The 19,223-nt window shown below is 46.2% G+C and overlaps 1 protein-coding gene across 3 annotated transcripts in view; it reads left to right on the forward strand.

The window, feature by feature from the left end:
* The window catches only part of PIWIL1 (piwi like RNA-mediated gene silencing 1), a 35,491-nt gene extending 16,770 nt beyond the window's left edge, over nucleotides 1–18,721 (forward strand). For all 3 annotated transcript variants that reach the window (XM_004778210.3, XM_004778208.3, XM_004778209.3), the window contains exons 10-21: nucleotides 679–805; nucleotides 986–1,103; nucleotides 1,618–1,732; nucleotides 2,768–2,955; nucleotides 3,324–3,396; nucleotides 4,946–5,146; nucleotides 5,262–5,365; nucleotides 6,080–6,150; nucleotides 6,263–6,416; nucleotides 15,447–15,572; nucleotides 17,588–17,735; nucleotides 17,892–18,721. In XM_004778210.3, coding sequence (XP_004778267.1) covers nucleotides 679–805; nucleotides 986–1,103; nucleotides 1,618–1,732; nucleotides 2,768–2,955; nucleotides 3,324–3,396; nucleotides 4,946–5,146; nucleotides 5,262–5,365; nucleotides 6,080–6,150; nucleotides 6,263–6,416; nucleotides 15,447–15,572; nucleotides 17,588–17,735; nucleotides 17,892–18,008 — 1,542 coding nt within the window. In that variant the 3' untranslated portion in view covers nucleotides 18,009–18,721. The remainder of the gene's footprint in view (nucleotides 1–678; nucleotides 806–985; nucleotides 1,104–1,617; nucleotides 1,733–2,767; nucleotides 2,956–3,323; nucleotides 3,397–4,945; nucleotides 5,147–5,261; nucleotides 5,366–6,079; nucleotides 6,151–6,262; nucleotides 6,417–15,446; nucleotides 15,573–17,587; nucleotides 17,736–17,891) is intronic.
* The last annotated feature ends 502 nt before the right edge of the window (nucleotides 18,722–19,223 follow it).

The following is a 19,223-nucleotide window of genomic DNA, read 5'->3' on the forward strand; positions in this document are numbered from 1 at the left end:
GAGCGGTCAGTGATTCATTAGTTGCATGTAACACCCAGTGCTCATCACCACACATGCCCTCCATGCCGGTCACCCCGCTGTCCCATCTCCGCACCCCCTCCCTTCTGTAAGTTCCAGTTTGTTTCCCTGAGTCCAGAGTCTCTCATAGTTTGTTAGACCTTTTAAACAAAAAGATTACCAAATTAAAATTCAACTTCTACCTTCTGTAAAAACTTTTCCTAATTAAAAATATTCTCTGGCATGCAAACTTCTTCCTTCACCCCATGTGTTATGTCAAGGCTTGTTTCCGATGTCACTTCTCCCTATAATAACTAGTAGTTTTGGAGGAATTCTGTCGTGAGGACCCAGAGATACACAGGCTTTTGTTTCTAAACCAAAATAATAATAATAATAATAATCACAAAATAAAGTGAACTGTGAGTAAAACTCAGAAAGATGGTCAAGGACAGTGAGGCTGTACGTTGTAAAGAAGAAAGATGAGGTACTCAGTAACACCTATAAATCACAAGCTGTCCTGGAAGGATTAAAGGTGAGCTTTTTAAGCTTTACTTGGATGATGATACCAGCTGTGCTATTGGCATCAATTCTCGACTTAAAAAAACAACTCCTTTGTTTGGTCCACTGAACGATTATTAGAGGCATTTGCATGCACAGTGATACTTTTCTTTCCATAACTAGCAATACAACCAAGAAATCACCGACTTGAAGCAGCCTGTTCTGGTCAGTCAGCCAAAGAGAAGGCGAGGCCCTGGCGGCACCTTGCCAGGCCCTGCGATGCTCATTCCAGAACTCTGCTATCTCACAGGTACCGCTGCGCTGGGGCCGCCTTCCCTGCCTCTTCTAGGAGCCCCGCCACCCCTGGGAAAGCCCTACCCGCTGCTTTGGCTCCTTACGCTTCCCCTCACTCTTCACCACCCTGTACCCCAGACACTGAGACGTGATCCGTGTTTGTCTAATCGGACACCTTTCGATATTTTACTTGAAGGGCTAACTGATAAGATGCGTAATGACTTTAACGTGATGAAAGACTTAGCTGTTCACACAAGACTGACTCCTGAACAAAGGCAGCGTGAAGTCGGAAGGCTCATTGATTATATCCATAAGTAAGTCCTCTGCATCCCACTGGGGCGTGGGTCCAGTTTGGTGTTATTTTCTGTGGGTTGGGGGAGTGAGAGAAAGTCATTTTGTTTTCCTTTTGTATTTGTGGTATTTGGGTGGGTTCTTTGTGTTTCTGGGTGACCCTGCACTTTGTCGGGGAATACTAACCGCTGGAGCCCGTGGCCTTTTCTGATTCTTCTATTAGCCAAAGACAGTAAAGCAGAGGTGAAATGTTCTGGACAAATTTACTTTCTCTCTTTGTTATAACACTGAGGGGTTTACTTTGAAGAGAAGGGAGTTTGGACATCAGAATTGTAATTTAAAGACTGTCCTGAAGGGACACGGGGACACAATGAGGGAGAAATGGAGAGCCCGTCTGTTTTCCTGGCATTCTCTCCAGGCTTTCAGTCCTGAGAGAAATAGGAAAACGTCCTGTAGGTTAGCATGGATCTCTGCGTCTGTCTGATTTTGCTGCGTTTGCTTTATGCTGAGTGGTCCGTAAATATGTTAAATTTACAGAGATGATAATGTTCAGAGGGAGCTTCGAGACTGGGGTTTGAGCTTTGACTCCAACTTACTGTCCTTCTCAGGAAGAATTTTGCAAGCAGAAAAGATTCACCAAGGTGGAAAAACAGTAAGTTGTCGATCCCATCAGGTTTGGGTCTTGTTCCGTTAAGCTGAAAAACCCTGCTACGGGGCGGCCTGCCTTCCTCACGTCCGGGAAGCGAGGTCAGCTCCGGGGAGCGAGCAGGTGGCCATGGGGGCTGCCAGGGAGACCTCACTAAAGGCCGGCCTAACGTGTTGCTCGCAGCACAATTACTTAAGGGAGAGAAGAATTTTAAGGGAGTGGGTTGGTATTTTGTCTGCCACTGAGGTGATCTTTTCTACAGAAAACTTTCAGTATTTGACTTCATTTTTGCCCGGACCATTTGTTGGTAGGGATATATGCATTAATATCATGAGGCCTTTTATGCTTTCCCCTCAGAAAAGGAAAGCGAGTATTGCCAAAGTATTTTTGTGTCCTAGAAGCAGGGCAAGGGCCAGAACTTTAACGTCTTTTCATAGACGACTGCCCTCTGCCTTCTCCGTTGTAGGAACGGCACGCTGGCCATGTACTTAGTGTTTCACCTGCAGGCGTGGTCATTGTCCCCATGGAAATTGTCCGCGTAGACACCCCTGTGCTGCGGGTGTGGGATGTGGGGACACGGGAGCGACGCTGGGGTTTCCTCTGTGGGGCCGCACCCCATGTCACGGTGCTTCAACTTGCTGAGCTTTCTCCCTTGCTTGTAGCACCCAACACCCTATCGAGCTGCCTACCTTCCCAGGCCATGTTTGTTTTGTTTTTATCACAAGGAATGGAACGCTTGTCCCTGTCGTGTCTCAGAAGATGGAGGGTCCAGGAAGCACCAGGGGGAGGGCCTGCTCACGAGGCTGAGGCACTTGTGTGGCAGTGATGCCAGCCGCGGCGGGGGGGGGGGGGTTGTCCCAACCTCCTCGGACACACTTCTGCACTGTTCTCCCCCAGCAGGGCATTTCATCTGTCCCTAGAGTCCCAACGGAGGCATAGTCCCCCAAGGGTCAGAATGCCACGGGAACTGGGTCTAGACTTGTTGGCTTTGTCACTGAGAACAGACAGCAGAATTCACAGTGTCTCTGAACTTTCTTCTAGTTCGATTACAATCCACAGTTTGCAGATTGGTCAAAAGAAACGAGAGGTGCACCATTAATTAGTGTTAAGCCGCTAGATAACTGGCTGTTGATCTATACTCGAAGAAATTATGAAGCAGCCAATTCACTGATACAAAATCTATTTAAAGTTACACCAGCCATGGGCATACAAATGAAAAAAGCAATAATGTAAGTTTATCAAGTCATTTCTACTCTGAACGTTGATTAATAGTCGTTTGGAGGGTGTGGGAACACAAAAGTGATAAAAATGTTAAACACGGTAACTAGGTTATATTAGTTTAAAGGTCTGATACAGCGCGTGTCACGGGGATGCAGAAATGTGTTTGTCACTGGAGAATGGGGGAGAGCGGGCGGCACCGTTTCTCAGATTCTGCTGCCCTCTGCGTTAGAAACCACCTGCCTACATGGCTGCTTCGTTTTTATTTTATGTTTATACAGGAGTGTTTCGTGTGTGATAGTCTATAGGGCATTTCTTTTATGTACGGTACATCTTTCATTACTTTTTCTGAATGTAGGATAATGAATTTCCATTCTAGGATTGAAGTGGATGATCGAACCGAAGCCTATTTGAGAGTCTTACAGCAGAAGGTGACCTCAGATACCCAGATGGTAAGTAGCTAACTGATACATAGGCACTTGTCCTCAGATGACTTTTTTAAAAACTGTATTTATAAATCTTAGAATTTGAGTTTGGAATGTTTTAATTCGGCTTACAAACTGGCCACAGCATATGTATTTTACCTTCGTAAGGAGCTGCGTGGACTCTGGCTGGAGCCGTGTGTCTGGGGGCTACTTTGCCCTGCAGCTGGGGAGGAAGGGCTGGGGGCCAAAGCCTTCAGAGATTTATTTGGATTCAAAGGCTTCAATTCCAGGAAATTTCGTGGAGAATGGGCACAAAAGTAAAAGTTAGTACTTAGTTGTTCGGCACGCAACTAAGTGTGGCAGAGACAGATGTAGTGGTAAACAGCATATGTATGTGGCTTTAAACCGAAGAAGCAAATTGGCTTCAGCTAATCCATTGCCTTTCTGGCCCTTCATCTCTTATTAAATGCTACAGGTAGCGTGTGATTCCATTGTCTGCAGTGATAGAGATGCCTAGGATGGCAAAGGGATTTTGTTGGGGCCAGGGAAAGGAGGGAGAATCTGGGAGTATAAATTGAGAACACAGCAGTGAGTCAAAGAGCTGGATCCAGCTGTAAACACAGACTCGGACTGGGCAGGAACTGGTGGGTTTATTTGCACTGAGATCTGACCGACATACGAGCTGGAGGTGTGCGGTGAGACCCTTCCATGCATGTGTGAGTTGCGGAGTGACTAACAGCAGGCTAGTTCCCTCGCCGCCTCACATGATCACAAGTTGATTTTTTTGTACCAAGAACATTTCAGCTCTAGTCTTCAGCATCTCTCACGTCCACACCTCAGCATTGTTGGCTGCGCTTGCCACGCTGTACAGCAGACCCCCAGAACTTCCTCAGTTCACACCTGGCAGTTTGTGTCCTTGACTAACATCGTCCCCTTTCCGGCAGATTAGGTGCTCTGTGTGGTCCCCAGAATTGTCCACGGGCTTCCTAGGAAATTCCATAGTGTGATCATAGCGTGGTTCTCAGGCCAGAGCTTTATGTTTAAAAGCCAAGGGGCGCCTGGGTGGCTCATTGGTGAAGCATCTGCCTTTGGCTCAGGTCATGATCATGGGGTCGAGCCCTGTGTCAGGCTCTGTGCTCAGCGGGAAGCCTGTGCCTCCCTGTCCCACTTCCCCTGCTTGTGTTCCCTCTCTTGCTGTTTCTGTCAAATAAATAAATCTTAAAAAAAAAAAAAAAGTTTAAAAGCCATGATTCTAGGTGGATCATCAGTAAATGAGAACTGTGAGCGTGGTTTTGCTGTTTCCCATCTGTGAGTTATCCCCGGCTGGTGCTGGAACGTATTTAAGTTCTCGTGGTGTTCAGTTGTGAGTCAGTGGCTTCACGTGGCCTCCTTCGTTGTGTCGGCGTCTATCCCGAGGGGAGTGGGGTGAGCAGCAGGCAGCAGTGAACGTGCTGTGTGTTAGCTCCATACGTGGACGCTGACGTTTACGCCCAGGGGGCAGGTGTGGTTGCCATTCTCTTCCTTGAACTTCAGCGCTTCCCGATTGTCCGTAACGAGAACATTCTTTTGGTTTCAGGTTGTTTGTCTGTTGTCGAGTAATCGGAAAGACAAATATGATGCTATTAAAAAATACTTGTGCACAGATTGCCCTACCCCGAGTCAGTGTGTGGTGGCCCGGACTCTCGGCAAACAGCAGACAGTCATGGCCATTGCCACCAAGATCGCCCTGCAGATGAACTGCAAGATGGGCGGAGAGCTCTGGAGGGTTGACATGCCGGTAAGTTTGATTTACCTGGTACATGAGAGTTTTCATTGTTTGAGAAAAAATGGATTTACTTTCTGAAAACTGCTCATACTCTGTTGTATCTAAAACTACAGTATTTTTCTTAAAGCTAAAGCTGGCGATGATAGTCGGCATTGACTGTTACCATGACACCACAGCTGGACGGAGGTCGATTGCAGGATTTGTCGCAAGTATCAACGAGGGGATGACCCGGTGAGCGCAGGGCTGGGCGGCGGAGCACGGACAGTGGATGTGGGCAGGAGCAGGTGGGAGCACGCAGGGCCCGTGCTCTGGGGGTCTGTGAGGCTTGAGCTGCAGGCTGAATTCCTTCTTTACAAAGTTAAAGTTAGGGAAGTAAGGGAAGTTAGCTACCCTGCTGTTTTTGACTTTGTTCACTGGCCCTTAATCTACAGTAATCTACAGTAATCAGATTACGTTTCAGGCTATTTTATGATTATTTCTGTTTGGGGGAGGGTGTCTCTCATTAAATGCGAATGTCTCTGAAACGTCTTTAATAAGACTTCTTTGACTGCTGAAATGTCCTTTAAAGTTTTTGTGTTGATTATCTTTTGGAAGATCCACTTCAGTTTACCCAGTCACTTGTGTTTCAGTGTGGTGAATTACTTTTCAGTGCTTTTCTTAGAACTAAGACTATGAACTGTCTCTGGGTACTATAGTTTAAATTTTATCTTGTCTTCAGCAGGGGAATTGTAGTATTGATTTATAGTAAAATAAAGCTTGGTTTGTGGTGTTAGGAGTATCTGGTCCTGTCTAGATTTTACAAAGTATCGGAGATGTTAGCAGGTATTTTAAAAAGGGTTAAACATTACGGGCTGCTGAGGAGAGCGAATGCGCGTGCCCGGTGCTTGCGAAGGAGCAGCTTGCAGACCGCGCCCTCCTCGCCCTCGTCCTGGTCTCTCTGAACAGCTGGTTCTCGCGCTGTGTGTTTCAAGATCGAGGACAAGAACTTGTAGACGGGCTCAAAGTCTGCTTACAAGGTTAGTGTCCTGTCGTGTTGCTGTCCTGGTCTCTGTGTTACTGAAATTCTGGGCAGAATTACAGCGTTTGTCTTCTGTTAATTGATTTAACCCCTTGCTGGCTGGCTTTCAGCTGCCCTGCGGGCTTGGAACAGCTGCAATGAATACATGCCCAGTCGGATCATTGTGTATCGGGACGGCGTGGGCGACGGCCAGCTGAAAACGCTGGTCAACTATGAAGTGCCCCAGTTTCTGGATTGCCTGAAATCTGTTGGTAGAGGTTACAAGTAAGCATGCGAACTGTAAAGCATTTTCTCTTTGTACTTTTTGTCTTTGAAATTAGTGTTCCCTGATGCAAAGGTAAGTGTGAACCTAGCCTCAAGGATGCAGTGGGGTTTGAAGGCGTGGAAGGGGGAGGGCTGGGCATGTAGAGGGTCCCTCCCTAGAGGGGAGGAAGGACAAATGACACTTTTGCCAGTTCTCTGCCTGCCCCCTTTCTCTCCTAAAGCCTCGACGTGTGGGGATCGCAGAATTCTAGTACATCTGTAGGCATCCACAGAATTGTTTAATGGAATAAAATCCAAACAGTCTTAATTTACTCTTTCTCAGTTTCTTTATACACTGAGTACCTGTTTGATTTCTTTTTTTTTTTAATAAAAATTTTTATTTATTTGACAGACAGAGATCACAAGTAGGCCTGAGAGGCAGGCAGAGAGAGAGGAGGAAGCAGGCTCCCTGCCGAGCACAGAGCCCAATGCGGGGCTCAATCCCAGGACCCTGAGACCATGACCTGAGCCGAAGGCAGAGGCTTTAACCCACTGAGCCCCCCAGGCACTCCTAGCTGTTTGATTTCTTTGTGAACTTGACTGGTACTTGATCTCAGTAAGATGGTTGACATGTGTTTAGTGTCCCAGGAGATGAGGTTACTCTTCTCCTTTTGGAAGGTGTGCACACGTGAGGGCAGTGTGCTTGGTGGCCCTGAAACCCATGCTGGGGTCCGCCCCCTCCACTCCTACATGCCTCCTCGTCCCTGCCATCGGGCAGTGGCACTGCATACCCACTCTAGACCGCTGTTTCAGGAAGTTCTGTCTTGTGCTCTATCAGATTGTGGGCAAGCGGAGCTCAGGGACTGTTGTGTTCAGAGTTTATTAGTGTAACATAAAGATGCGTAAATCCGATTTTAAGGGTACTCAAGGAACCTGAGAGTCCTGTTTGGGCTTGCACATGCATACTGCAACACTGGTTATTTTTGTCAGACCTCTTTAGCCAGCACTTGATATTGTTGTAGAAATGAGGGATTTTGAAACCCACTGACTGACCATCTATCTGGGCTGAGTGTGATTTATAGGGCCTGTGGGGCAGGCATGAAGAGCTTCCTGCTTATTTCTAGCTGAATTGGAGGACAACTTCAAGTCTTCTGTGGCCAGATTCTAAATGCTGATTCTGCACTTTTAAAAAATTGATATGTCAATGTTTCTTTACATTTATTTATTTAAATTCATTTAATATACAGTGCACTTACGAGTTTTAGAGGTAGAATTTAGTGATTGATCAATTGCGTACAACACCCAGTGCTCCTTCCATCCCATGCCCTCCTTTACAGTGGCCGCCGCCCAGCTACCCGGCCCCTCTCCTCTAGCGGCCGTTTCCTACACTTGAGTCTTGTGGTTTGCTTCCTTTATCTTTCCCTCCCTTGCTCCATGCTCCTGTTTTGCTTCTCAAATTCCACATATGAGTGAAACCATATAATTGCCTCTTACTGACTTAGTTCGCTTAGCATAGTACCTTCTAGTTCATTCACACTATTACAAATGGCAAGATTTCATTTTTTTTAAGATTTTATTTATTTATTTGTCAGAGAGCGAGCACTGGCTGGCAGAGAGAGCAGCAGGCTTCCCGCAGAGCAGGGAGCTTGATGTGGGGCTCGATCCCAGGACCCTAAGACCCTAAGATCATGACCTGAGCTGAAGGCAGATTCTTCATCGACTGAGCCACTCAGGTGTCCCAAGATTTCATTATTTGATGGCTGAGTAATATTCCATTGTACATATATACCACATCTTCTTTATCCATTCATCTGCCAATGGACATCTGGGCTCTTTCCACAGTTTGGCTGTTGTGGACATTGTTGCTATAAACATTGGGGTACAGGTGCTCCTTCGGATCCCTGCGTTTGTATCATTGGGATAAATACCCAGTAATGCAGTTGCTGGGTCGTAGGGTAGCTCTACTTTCAACTTTCTGAGGAACCTCCACACTGGTTTCCAGAGTGGCTGCACCAGCGTGCATTCCCACCAACAGTGTAGGAGGCTCCCCTGTCTCCCCGTCCTTGTCAACACCTGTTGTTTCCTGACTTGTTAATATTGGCCATTCAGACCGGTGTGAGGTGGGAACTCACTGTGGTTTTGATTTGTATTTCCCTGATGCCAAGAGATGTGGAGCACTCTTTCATGTGTCTGTTGGCCATTTGCATGTCCTCTTTGGAGAAATGTCTTCATGTTTTCTGCCTATTCCTTGACTGGATTATTTGTTCTTTGGGTGTTGAGTTTGATAAGTTTATAGATTTTGGATACTGGCCCTTTATCTGATACGTCATTTGCAAATATCTTCTCCCATTCTGTCGGTTGTCTTTTGGTTTTGTCGACTTTTTCCTTTGCTGTGCAAAAGCTTTTGATCTTGATGAAATCCCAATAGTTCATTTTTGCCCTTGCTTCCCTTGCCTTTGGCGATGTTTCTAGGAAGAAGTTGCTGCGGCTGAGGTCGAAGGGGTTGCTGCCTGTGTTCTCTAGGATTTTGATGGATTCCATTTAGGTCTTCCATCCATTTTGGGTCTGCCTTTGTGTGTGGTGTAAGACAGTGGTCCAGTTTCATTCTTCTGCATGTGGCTGTCCAGTTTCCCCAGCAACATTTATTGAAGAGACGGTCCCCTTTCCATTGGACATTCTTTCCTGCTTTGTCAGAGATTAGTTGACCATAGAGCTGAGGCTCCATATCTGGGCTCTCTATTCTGTTCCGTGGATCTATGTGTCTGTTGTTGTGCCAGTACCATGCTGTCTTGATGACAGCTTTTTAATAAAGCTAGACATCTGGAATTGTGATGCCAAAATTCCAGAAAACCACAATGGTTTTCTTTTTTGACATTCCTTTGGCTATTTGGGGGTCTTTTTTGATTCCATACAAATTTTAGGACTATTTGATAAAGATCTGTGAAAAATATTGATGGCATTTTGATAGGTGTCGCATTCACTGTGTAGATTGCTCTGGATGGTATGGACATTTTAACAATATTTTTCTTCCACTCCATGAACATGGAACATTTTGCCATTTCTTTGTGTCTTCCTCAATTTATTTCATGAGTGGTTTATAGTTTTTTGAGGACAGATTCTTTCCCTGTTTGGTTTATTCCTAGGCATCTTAGGGTTTCTGGTGCAATTGTAAACAGGTTCAATTCCTTAATTTTTCTTTAATTTAATTGTCTCATTAGTGGATAGAAATGCAACTGATTTCTGTGCATTGATTTTATATCTTGACACTTCACTGAATTCCTATAAAATTCTAGAAATTTTGGGATGGAGTGTTTGGAGTTTTCCACATAAAGTTTTATATCATCTGCAAAGAGTGAGAGTTTGACTTCTTCTTTGCCGATTCAGATGCCTTTTATTTCTTTTTGTTGTCTGATTGCTGAGGCTGGGACTTCTAGTACTATGTTGCACAGCGCTGGTGATAGTGGGCAGCCCTGTTGTGTTCCCAGTATTAGGGGAAAAGCTCTGTTCTTCCCCATTGAGAATGATAATTTGCTGTGGGGTTTTCACAGATGCCTTTGATGATATTGAGGTATGTACCCTCTGTCCCTACACTGTGAAGAGTTTTGATGAAGAAAGGATGCTGTACTTTGTCAAAAGATTTTTCAGCTTCTCTTGAGAGTATCATATGGTTTTTGTTCTTGCTTTTATTCATGTGTTGTATCACATTGATCTGTGGATGTCGAACCAACCGTGCAGCCTAGAGATAAATCCCACTTGGTCGTGGTGAATCATCCTTTTAATGTACTTTTCTAATGTACTTTTTAATTTTTTATTAACATATAATGTATTATTAGACCCAGGGGTACAGCTCTGTGAATCACCAGGTTTACACACTTAATGGCACTCACCATAGCACATACTCTCCCCAATGTCCATAACGCCACCGCCCTCTCCCTACCCTCCTCCCCCGAGCAACCTCAGTTTGTTTTGTGAGATTAAGAGTCTCTTATGGTTTGTCTCCCTCCACATTTCCCCATCTCCATCTTGTTTCATTTTTTCCATCCCTAACCCCCAAACCCCCCACGTTGCCTCTCAAATTCCTCATATCGGGGAGATCATATGATAATTATCTTTCTCTGATTGACTTATTTCACTCAGCATAATACCCTCTAGTTCCATCCACGTTGTCGCAAATGGCAAGATTTCTTTTCTTTTGATGGCTGCATAGTATTCCATGGTATATATACACCACATCTTCTTTATCCATTCATCTGTTGATGGACATCTAGGTTCTTTCCCCAGTTTGGCGACCATGGACATTGCTGCTATAAACATTCGGATGCACGTGCCCCTTTGGATCCCTAAATTTGTATCTTTAGGGTAAATACCCAGTAGTGCAATTGCTGGGTCATAGGGTAAGCTCTATTTTCAACTTTTTGAGGAACCTCCATGCTGTTTTCCAGGAAGAAGTTGTTGTGGCTGAGGTCAAAGAGTTGCTGCCTGTGTTCTCCTCAAGGATTTGGATGGATTCCTGTTTCACATTGAGGTCTTTCATCCATTTGGAGTCTATTTTTGTGTGTGATGTAAGCAAATGGTTCAGTTTCATTTTTCTGCATGTGGCTGTCCAGTTTTCTCAACACCATCTGTTGAAGAGTCCATTTTTTTCCATTGGACATTCTTTCCTGCTTTGTCAAAGATTAGTTGACCATAGAGTGGAGGGTCTATTTCTGGGCTCTCTATTCTGTTCCATGGATCTATGTGTCTGTATTGTGCCAGTACCATACTGTCTTGATGATGACAGTTTTGTAATAGAGCTTGCAGTCTGGACTTGTGATGCCACCAACTTTGGCTTTCTTTTTCAACATCCCTCTGGCTATTTGAGGTCTTTTCTGGTTCTATATAAATTTTAGGATTATTTGTTGCATTTCTTTGAAAAAAATTGATGGTATTTTGATAGGGATTGCATTAAACATGTTGATTGTTTTAGGTAGCATAGACATTTTCACAGTATTTGTTCTTCCAGTCCATGAGCATGGAACAATTTTCCATTTCTTTTTTTTTTAAGATATTATTTATTTATTTGACAGGCAGAGATTACAAGTAGGCAGAGAGGCAGGCAGAGAGAGAGAGGAGGAAGCAGGCTCCCCGCTGAGCAGAGAGCCCGATGTGGGGCTCGATCCCAGGACTCTGGGACCATGACCTGAGCTGAAGGCAGAGGCTTTAACCCACTGAGCCACCCATGTGCCCCCAATTTTCCATTTCTTTATGTCTTCCTCATTTTCCTTCATGAGTACTTTATAGTTTTCTGAGCACAGATTCTTTGCCTCTTTGATTAGGTTTATTCCTATTTATCTTATGGTTTGGGGTGCAGTTATAAATAGGATTGACTCCTTAATTTCTCTTTCTTCTGTCTTGCTGTTGGTGTATAGAAATGCAGCTGATTTCTTTGCATTGATTTTATATCCTGACATTTTACTGAATTCCTGTACAAGTTCTAGCAGATTTGGAGTGGAGTTTTTTGGGTTTTCCACATAAAATATCATCTGCAAAGAGTAATAGTTTGACTTCTTTGCCAGTTTATATGCCTTTTACTTCTTTTTGTTGTCTGACTGCTGAGGCCTGGATTTCTAGTCCTTTGCTGAATAGCAGTGGTGATAGTGGACACCCCTGCTGTGTTTGTTCCTGACCTTAGCGGAAAAGCTCTCATTTTTTTCTCCATTGAGGATGATATTCGCTGTGGGGTTTTCATAGATGGCTTTGGTGATATTGAGGTATGTACTCGCTATCCCTACACTGTGAAGAGTTTTGATCAAGAAAGGATCCTGTACTTTGTCAAATGCTTTTTCAGCTTCTATTGAGAGTATCATATGGTTCTTGTTCTTTCTTTTATTGATGTGTTGTATCACACTGATTGATTTACAAATGTTGAACCAACCTTGCAGACCTGGAATAAATCCCATTTGGTCGTGTGCATAATCCTTTTAATGTACTGTTGGATCCTATTGGCTAGTATTTTGGTGAGAATTTTCATACCTGTGTTCATCAAGGATACTAGTTTGTAATTTTCTTTTTTGATGGGGTCTCTCTTTTTTTTTTTTTTTTAAAGATTTTATTTATTTATCAGAGAGAGATGGGGGGAGGAGAAAGCGAGCACAGGCCGACAGAATGGCAGGCAGAGGCAGAGGGAGAAGCAGGCTCCCTGCCGAGCAAGGAGCCCGATGTGGGACTCAATCCCAGGACGCTGGGACCATGACCTGAGCCGAAGGCAGCTGCTTAACCAAGTGAGCCACCCAGGCGTCGATGGGGTCTCTTTTTTGATGGGGTTTTGGGATCAAGGTTATGCCGGCCTCATAAAATGAGTTTGGAAGTTTTCCTTCCATTTCTATTTTTTTGAACAGTTTCAGGAGAATACGAATTAATTCTTCTTTAAATGTTTGGTAGAATTCCCCTGGGAAGCCATCTTGCCCTGGGCTCTTGTTTGTTGGGAGATTTTAGATGATTGCTTCAATCTCCTTACTGTTATGGGGCTGTTCAGGTTTTCTATTTCTTCCTGGTTCAGTTGTGGTAGTTTATACATCTCTAGGAATGCATCCATTTTTTCCAGGTTGTCAAATTTGCTGGCTTATAGTTGCTCATACTATGTTCTTATACTTGTTTGTATTTCTTTGGTGTTGGTTGTGGTCTCTCCTCTTTCATTCATGATTTTATTGACTTTGGTCCTTTCTCTTTTCTAATTGATAAGTCTGGCCAGGGGTTATCAGTCTTCTTAATTCTTTCAAAGAGTCCGCTCCTAGTATTGCTGATCTGTTCTACTGTTCTTTGGGTTTCTATTTCATTGATTTCTGCTCTGATCTTTATTATCTCTCTTCTGCTGGGTTTAGGCTTTCTTTGCTGTTCTTTCTCCAGCTCCTTTAGGTGAAGGATTAGGTTGTGTCCTTTAGACCTTTTTTGTTTCTTGAGAAAGGCTTGCATTGCTATGTACTTTCATCTCAGGACTGCCTTTGTTGTGTCCCACAGATTTTGAGCAGTTGTATTTTCATTATCATTTGTTTCCATGGATTTTTTTCAGTTCTTCTTTAATTTCCTGGTTGACCCATTCATTCTTTAAAAGAATGTTGTTTAGTCCATGTATTTGGGTTCTTTCCAAATTTCCTCTTGTGATTGAGTTCTAGCTTCAGAGCACTGTGGTCTGAAAATAAGCAGGGAATGATCCCAATCTTTTGATACCAGTGGAGACCTGATTTATGACCCAGGATGTGATCTATTCTGGAGAATGTTCCATATGCACTAGAGAAGAATGTATATTCTGTTGCTTTGGGATGGAATGTTCTGAATATATCTGTGATGTCCATCTGGTCCAATGTGTTATTTAAGGCCTTTATTTCCTTGTTGATCTTTTGCTTGGATGATCTGTCCATTTCAGTGAGGGGGAGTTAAGTCCCCTACTATTATTGTATTACTGTCGACATGTTTCTTTGACTTTGTCATTGATTGATTTATATAGTTGGCTGCTCCCACATTAGGCACATAGATATTTACAATTGTTAGGTGATCTTGTTGGATAGACTCTTTGAGTACGATACAGTGTCCTACCTCATCCCTTATTATAGCCTTTGGCTTAACATCTAATTTATCCAATATAAGGATGGCCATCCCAGGTTTCTTTTGATGCCGCTAGCGTGGTAAATTGTTTTCCACTCCCTCACTTTAAATCTGGAGGTGTCTTTGGGTCTAAAATGAGTTTCTTATAGACAGCATATCGATGGGCTTTGTTTTTTTACCCATTCTGATACCCTGACTTCAGATATTTGATATAAGAACAAACCGAAGTGTCAGAGGATACAGATGACCTTTCTGTCCTGACATTTGCTCAATTGTTTCTTGTGACATCAGAGGACTCAGATCTACTTTGGCCTTGGGCTCCTGGGCCTGGCTTTGCTACGTCCGAAGCCACAGGAACTGGGCAGCACTAGCCCTCATGGGGTAGATGGTGATACTTCTACAAGTGCCTTCTGCTTATATAAACTCACCCCCTGTCCCTTCGGGATTTGCTTATTGGATTATTGTGAAGGAGCTTGCTTGTCAAACAGAAGCTCCCACTTCAGGGTCTTTTTGACCATTTGTCCATACAGCATACCATAAACAACCTTCCCAAGCCAGACCTTCCAGATCCCACTATACGTAAAGCTCTCTGTGACCCACAGTTTGGAATCAAGAGTATTTCTGCTAAGAACTAACATTCTTGTTGGAAAAGGGGTACAGGAAAAATGGAGGCACGGGTAATGGTCTCTTTCAAATGTCTAACACACACCAGCACGGTTCCCGAGTGCCTTCCGTGCACCCGTCCCTGTACTCCAGCATGGCTGTGACTTCAAGCACTGGCTGTGAATGGACTTTTCAGAGCTGGTAGAAAAGGTGTGAACCACATTCCAACCCACAGGTGCTGCCACTTGAAGGGCTGGCCTCCGGAGAGCCAAGGAGGCATGTTAGGGCCAGTAGATGGCTTCAGGTGCAGTGCTGAGGCTCGGGGGGAAGAGATCTGGGCATAGGGAGACCAACTGGAGATTGGCATCGGGCGGCGGGGTGCAGCACGGATGCAAAGGGCGCGTCCTCTGCCAGCATGTGCTGAGCCAAGAGGTGATTGGGCCCCAGGAGGGAGACAGAGGGAGCCCCAGTAGCTCACGGAACGGTAGTGCTGGGTTAGACTTTGACATTGCTCAAACGAGCTTCCCTCACAGCCGCTCTAGGCTCCAGATGCTCGCGCTCCAGCAGAAAATGACCCTGAAGAGCGTTCCAGGCTGTGTGCTGGGAAGCATGCTGAATGTGCCACTTCTGTGTGCCAGGCCAGCTGTGCACACGCCCCTGCCTCACCTGCTCTCCTGTGTCTCCCCCGCCCCCCGCCACCTGACTCCTGGTCCTTGTCTAGGGCCGTTCACAGCTTGGACTGATACTCTGCCTTGAGAGGGAGAGATGTTTCCATTTAAATGTGGTTGGGAAGGGGGATGTCTGGATGGTCGGCTGCCTGCAGGCAGGACAGACACAGTCATTACATTCGCCATCATCATCTTTCAGCCCAAGACTAACGGTCATTGTGGTGAAGAAACGAGTGAATGCCAGATTTTTTGCTCAGTCTGGAGGAAGACTTCAGAACCCGCTTCCCGGGACGGTTATTGACGTAGAAGTTACCAGACCAGAATGGTAAGTTCTGTGCGGTTACACGATTGTTTTCTTCTTTATCGACTTCAGCACATTTTCTTTTTCTTCTATTTCTGATAAATACTAAAGTCTTCAATTAGTTTGATCTCATAATATTACTAAAGCCTGTGATTCGTTTGTATCTGAAATGGTAAACGGGTTTCCGTCCAGTTGTCCTTTGGGGGAAGAGGGTTATCGTCTGCGGCAGTAATCATACATGCAGAGGGTGAGCTCTGCTGCCGTGGATTATTTTGTATTTTATTCACTTGTGATCTTGTGCTCAGATTCCTGTCCCCTAGTAAAAAGTTTTAGATCTGTAACAGCTTGCTGTCATCCAGAGGTCAGAAAGTTGCAGCTGAAACACGACTGCAGATAAGAAAAGTGGCTTCTGAGGAAACAGAACTTTCTGTGTAACTTGGAGCTGCACTTTGTCATAGGAAAGCCAGCTGGTTGGGACATCCATGGCCACAAGGGGGCCACGGGGCAGTGCTGTGGGCACCCAAGGGTGCAGCGGTCGGGGCTCAGGCTTGCTGGATCCTTGGAAACGCTTTTAGGAGGCGAGGCCTAGGGTGCAGTAAATCGTGCTGGGTGGTGGCTCTCTGGCCGGTCCAGGAGAGTGTGCTGGGAGGGCCGTTCCTCTTTCCCACTGTGGCGGGGTTTGGGGAAGGAGCTTTCATCGGGCTGAAGTGCCGGCCTTGGGGCAGAGCTGCTAATGTGGAACGTCCTTCCTGTACGGACCTCGGGTAAATGAGGCTTCACTACACTAACTTCACGTAGAGCAACAATAATACAGATTTTTAGTTACCTTTAATCAGTTGTGTTCGCGACAGGGAGGGGACATTTCCGTGTTGAGATGTGTTACTTGGACTCCTGTCTCAGGCACGGGTCAGTCGTGGCGGTGCTGCAGAGGGTTCTGCTTGTGGGGAAGTCAGCTGAGGGAGACGGTGGCTGAGACAGTAACGCAGCGAGCTCCTTTCCTGCAGGACCTTCTAACCGGTCCGAGTGGCCCCCCCACCCCCGTGCCCCCTGCTGACACGCGTCCTGCTCTGCTGCCCGCGGCTCAGGGCCAGCCCTGACCTGGAGACAGCTGATGGAGACAGACTGGCTAAAATCCACGTTGAATTTTGAAGTATGAGAACATCTCATGACTTCTTACCAGATGCTTTTTAGAACTTAGCAACGCAGGCTCTGCACATGCCTGGAGAAGCCCCATCGTGGGCGCCGCCTGTCCCAGCTGCGGCCAACACTCTGGGCGCTCAGGCACCCGGGTCGGGACTAAGGCTCTGACTCGAGCTCTGCTGGGGTTTCCCTGCGGCTTAGGGCACGTGGTCGTGTGTGCGTCGGCTCGCGGTGTTCTGATGTGTGTAGCTTCAGCGGACCTAGCAAGCTGCACAGGTAATTCCCTTGTGGCGTGACGAGGGCGGACGACCAGATCTCTGACCTGTGCTCTTGCTACCCAGAAAGGGGGGAACGGGTGTCCTGTGCTCTGTGCGCACCCCTGCGGTCTGCCGTGGCGTCTGGGCCCTGCGCTGCTGCTGCTGCCGGCCCTGCAGCTTCTCCGGTCCTTCCAGAGTCTGCTTTGCGTCCTTAATGATTAAAATGAAGGATGTTTTCGTTGCATAACCACGGAACAGCGAGAGGGGGAAAGGTCCTGTGGTAAAATCGTGTTTTGGGAACAGCAGCGCCTGAGTGGAGAGCTGCTCTCCGTGCCCCGCTGCCGCCGCCCTCCCCGACGCCGCTGTGGCTCGCGGCCGGCGCACGTGGTGAACGCCCCGCGGCACCAGTGACACGTATTTGAAATCTAATAGTGGTTTCTGAAGCCTCGGTCACAGGTAAGTGTTCCAGAACGGTCCATGAGAGCAAGTGTTATGGACCTGAAGGAAGCACGTTTCATCCTGACGAGGTCAGCGTCCCTTAGAATACGGGCTCTTTTCTCTGGAGGAAACGGGGCCCACGGTAACTTCAGCTTTCAGACCCGTAAACCTCCCTCCCGTGGGGCTTTTCTCTTGTAATTCCAGGTATGACTTTTTTATCGTGAGCCAGGCGGTGAGAAGCGGCAGTGTTTCGCCCACGCACTATAATGTCATCTACGACAGCAGCGGCCTGAAGCCAGACCACATACAGAGGCTCACGTACAAGCTGTGTCACGTCTACTACAACTGGCCAGTAAGTGGGTCTCCCTGGGCACGTGTACGCACATCTGTGAGCGCCGATTTTCCAGACAGGAGTCGCTCTGTTTTCAGAGGCTTTTCTAGTTAATACCGGGCCGGGTGCTGCAGGGAGCAGGTCGGGAGTAACAGCCCCGTGTTTCTTCCACTCAAGGGCGTCATCCGCGTTCCCGCTCCTTGCCAGTACGCCCACAAGCTGGCCTTCCTGGTGGGCCAGAGCATTCACAGGGAGCCCAACCTGTCCCTGTCCAACCGCCTCTACTACCTCTGACCCTCGGGAGACGACGACGGGCCGCCACGCCTTCTGTTTGACCTTGTAGCTTCCTGCAGGGTGGGTGGGTGGGGGTGGGTTTTTTTAGCTGTTACCTTTATAGATGAATACTGGGAAGGGAATTAGGAGATTTGGTGTCTCGTTGGTAGCATTGCTGCTGTGACTGGCTTGTAGGTAAAAATTAAAATTTTATATTTTATCTTGTTTGCTTCTCAAATACGTTGTGAGAATTTCTTGTTTTGAAAAAAATGTGGATAAGGTACTTCGCATTATAAACAGAATTTCTTAAACTATTTGAAAAGTGAGAATTTACTTGAAAGTACTTTCAGGAGTGAGCACATCCTGCTTTGTAAACGTACATTAATTCATCATCTTTTTGAAATATTTTTAATTTAAAGGAGAGAGGCGTGAAGTGGGGAGCTCACTGCAGCTGTAAGGTCGGCTTTTACTTGGGTGTCTGGTCTATTTTAAAGATAAAAAGCTGCCATTGAATAACCTGTCCAAGGTACGAGAATGGTAGGAGACTGGAGAAGTAGGCTAATTTTTTATTTTTGGGGGGCTAGATGGTATGGGGGTTGAAAAGTTTTTAAAATTTCTGTCCAAGAAAACATTTTAAGACTCTTATCACAGAAGAGGCCAGTAGCCTCTGATAATATTACTGTTCTGTTTGTGATGGGGACATCCTTCTCCTTGTTACAAAATAAAATTGGATTCTCACATTATTCACTAACTGTGGTTTGTTTTTACTGAAAACATACATTTTCTTTGCATGCCATGTATTCTTCTAAATGCTGGAGAGCGCACTCTGGCCGGAGGCTGCAGTCCCACTTAGAAATGCTCAGTCGCCACCCCCTTTTGCACTTCGAGGTCCAGAGCCGCCGGCCGCAGGGCTCGTGGGACCGGACGGAGAGCGGCGGCAGGGCGGGCGATGGCGGGAGGTTGACGATTGTAATTATTCACGTGGACGTGCTTGTGGGTAATTTCAGGAAATTTGGCAAAGAGCTGGCTTGCTGTCAGTGGCAACTGTACTTGGAGTGAAACTACTTGGAGAATCCCTTCGGCACTGCCGGCCGCGGTAGGGCCTGGCCCCCAGGGCTCCTGCCTCAGCCCCGCCCTCCGCACCGCTGCACGTGGTCCCAATAGAGACTTTCTGGGCTGAGCCTCACAGGGATGAAAACCCTTTTATTCTCGTCTTAGTTGTTCAGGCTCCTAACC

The sequence above is a fragment of the Mustela putorius genome, unplaced genomic scaffold, assembly GCF_011764305.1.
Source record: "Mustela putorius furo isolate JIRA1106 unplaced genomic scaffold, ASM1176430v1.1 tig00001433_pilon_pilon_pilon, whole genome shotgun sequence".
Taxonomy (NCBI): Eukaryota; Metazoa; Chordata; class Mammalia; order Carnivora; family Mustelidae; genus Mustela; species Mustela putorius.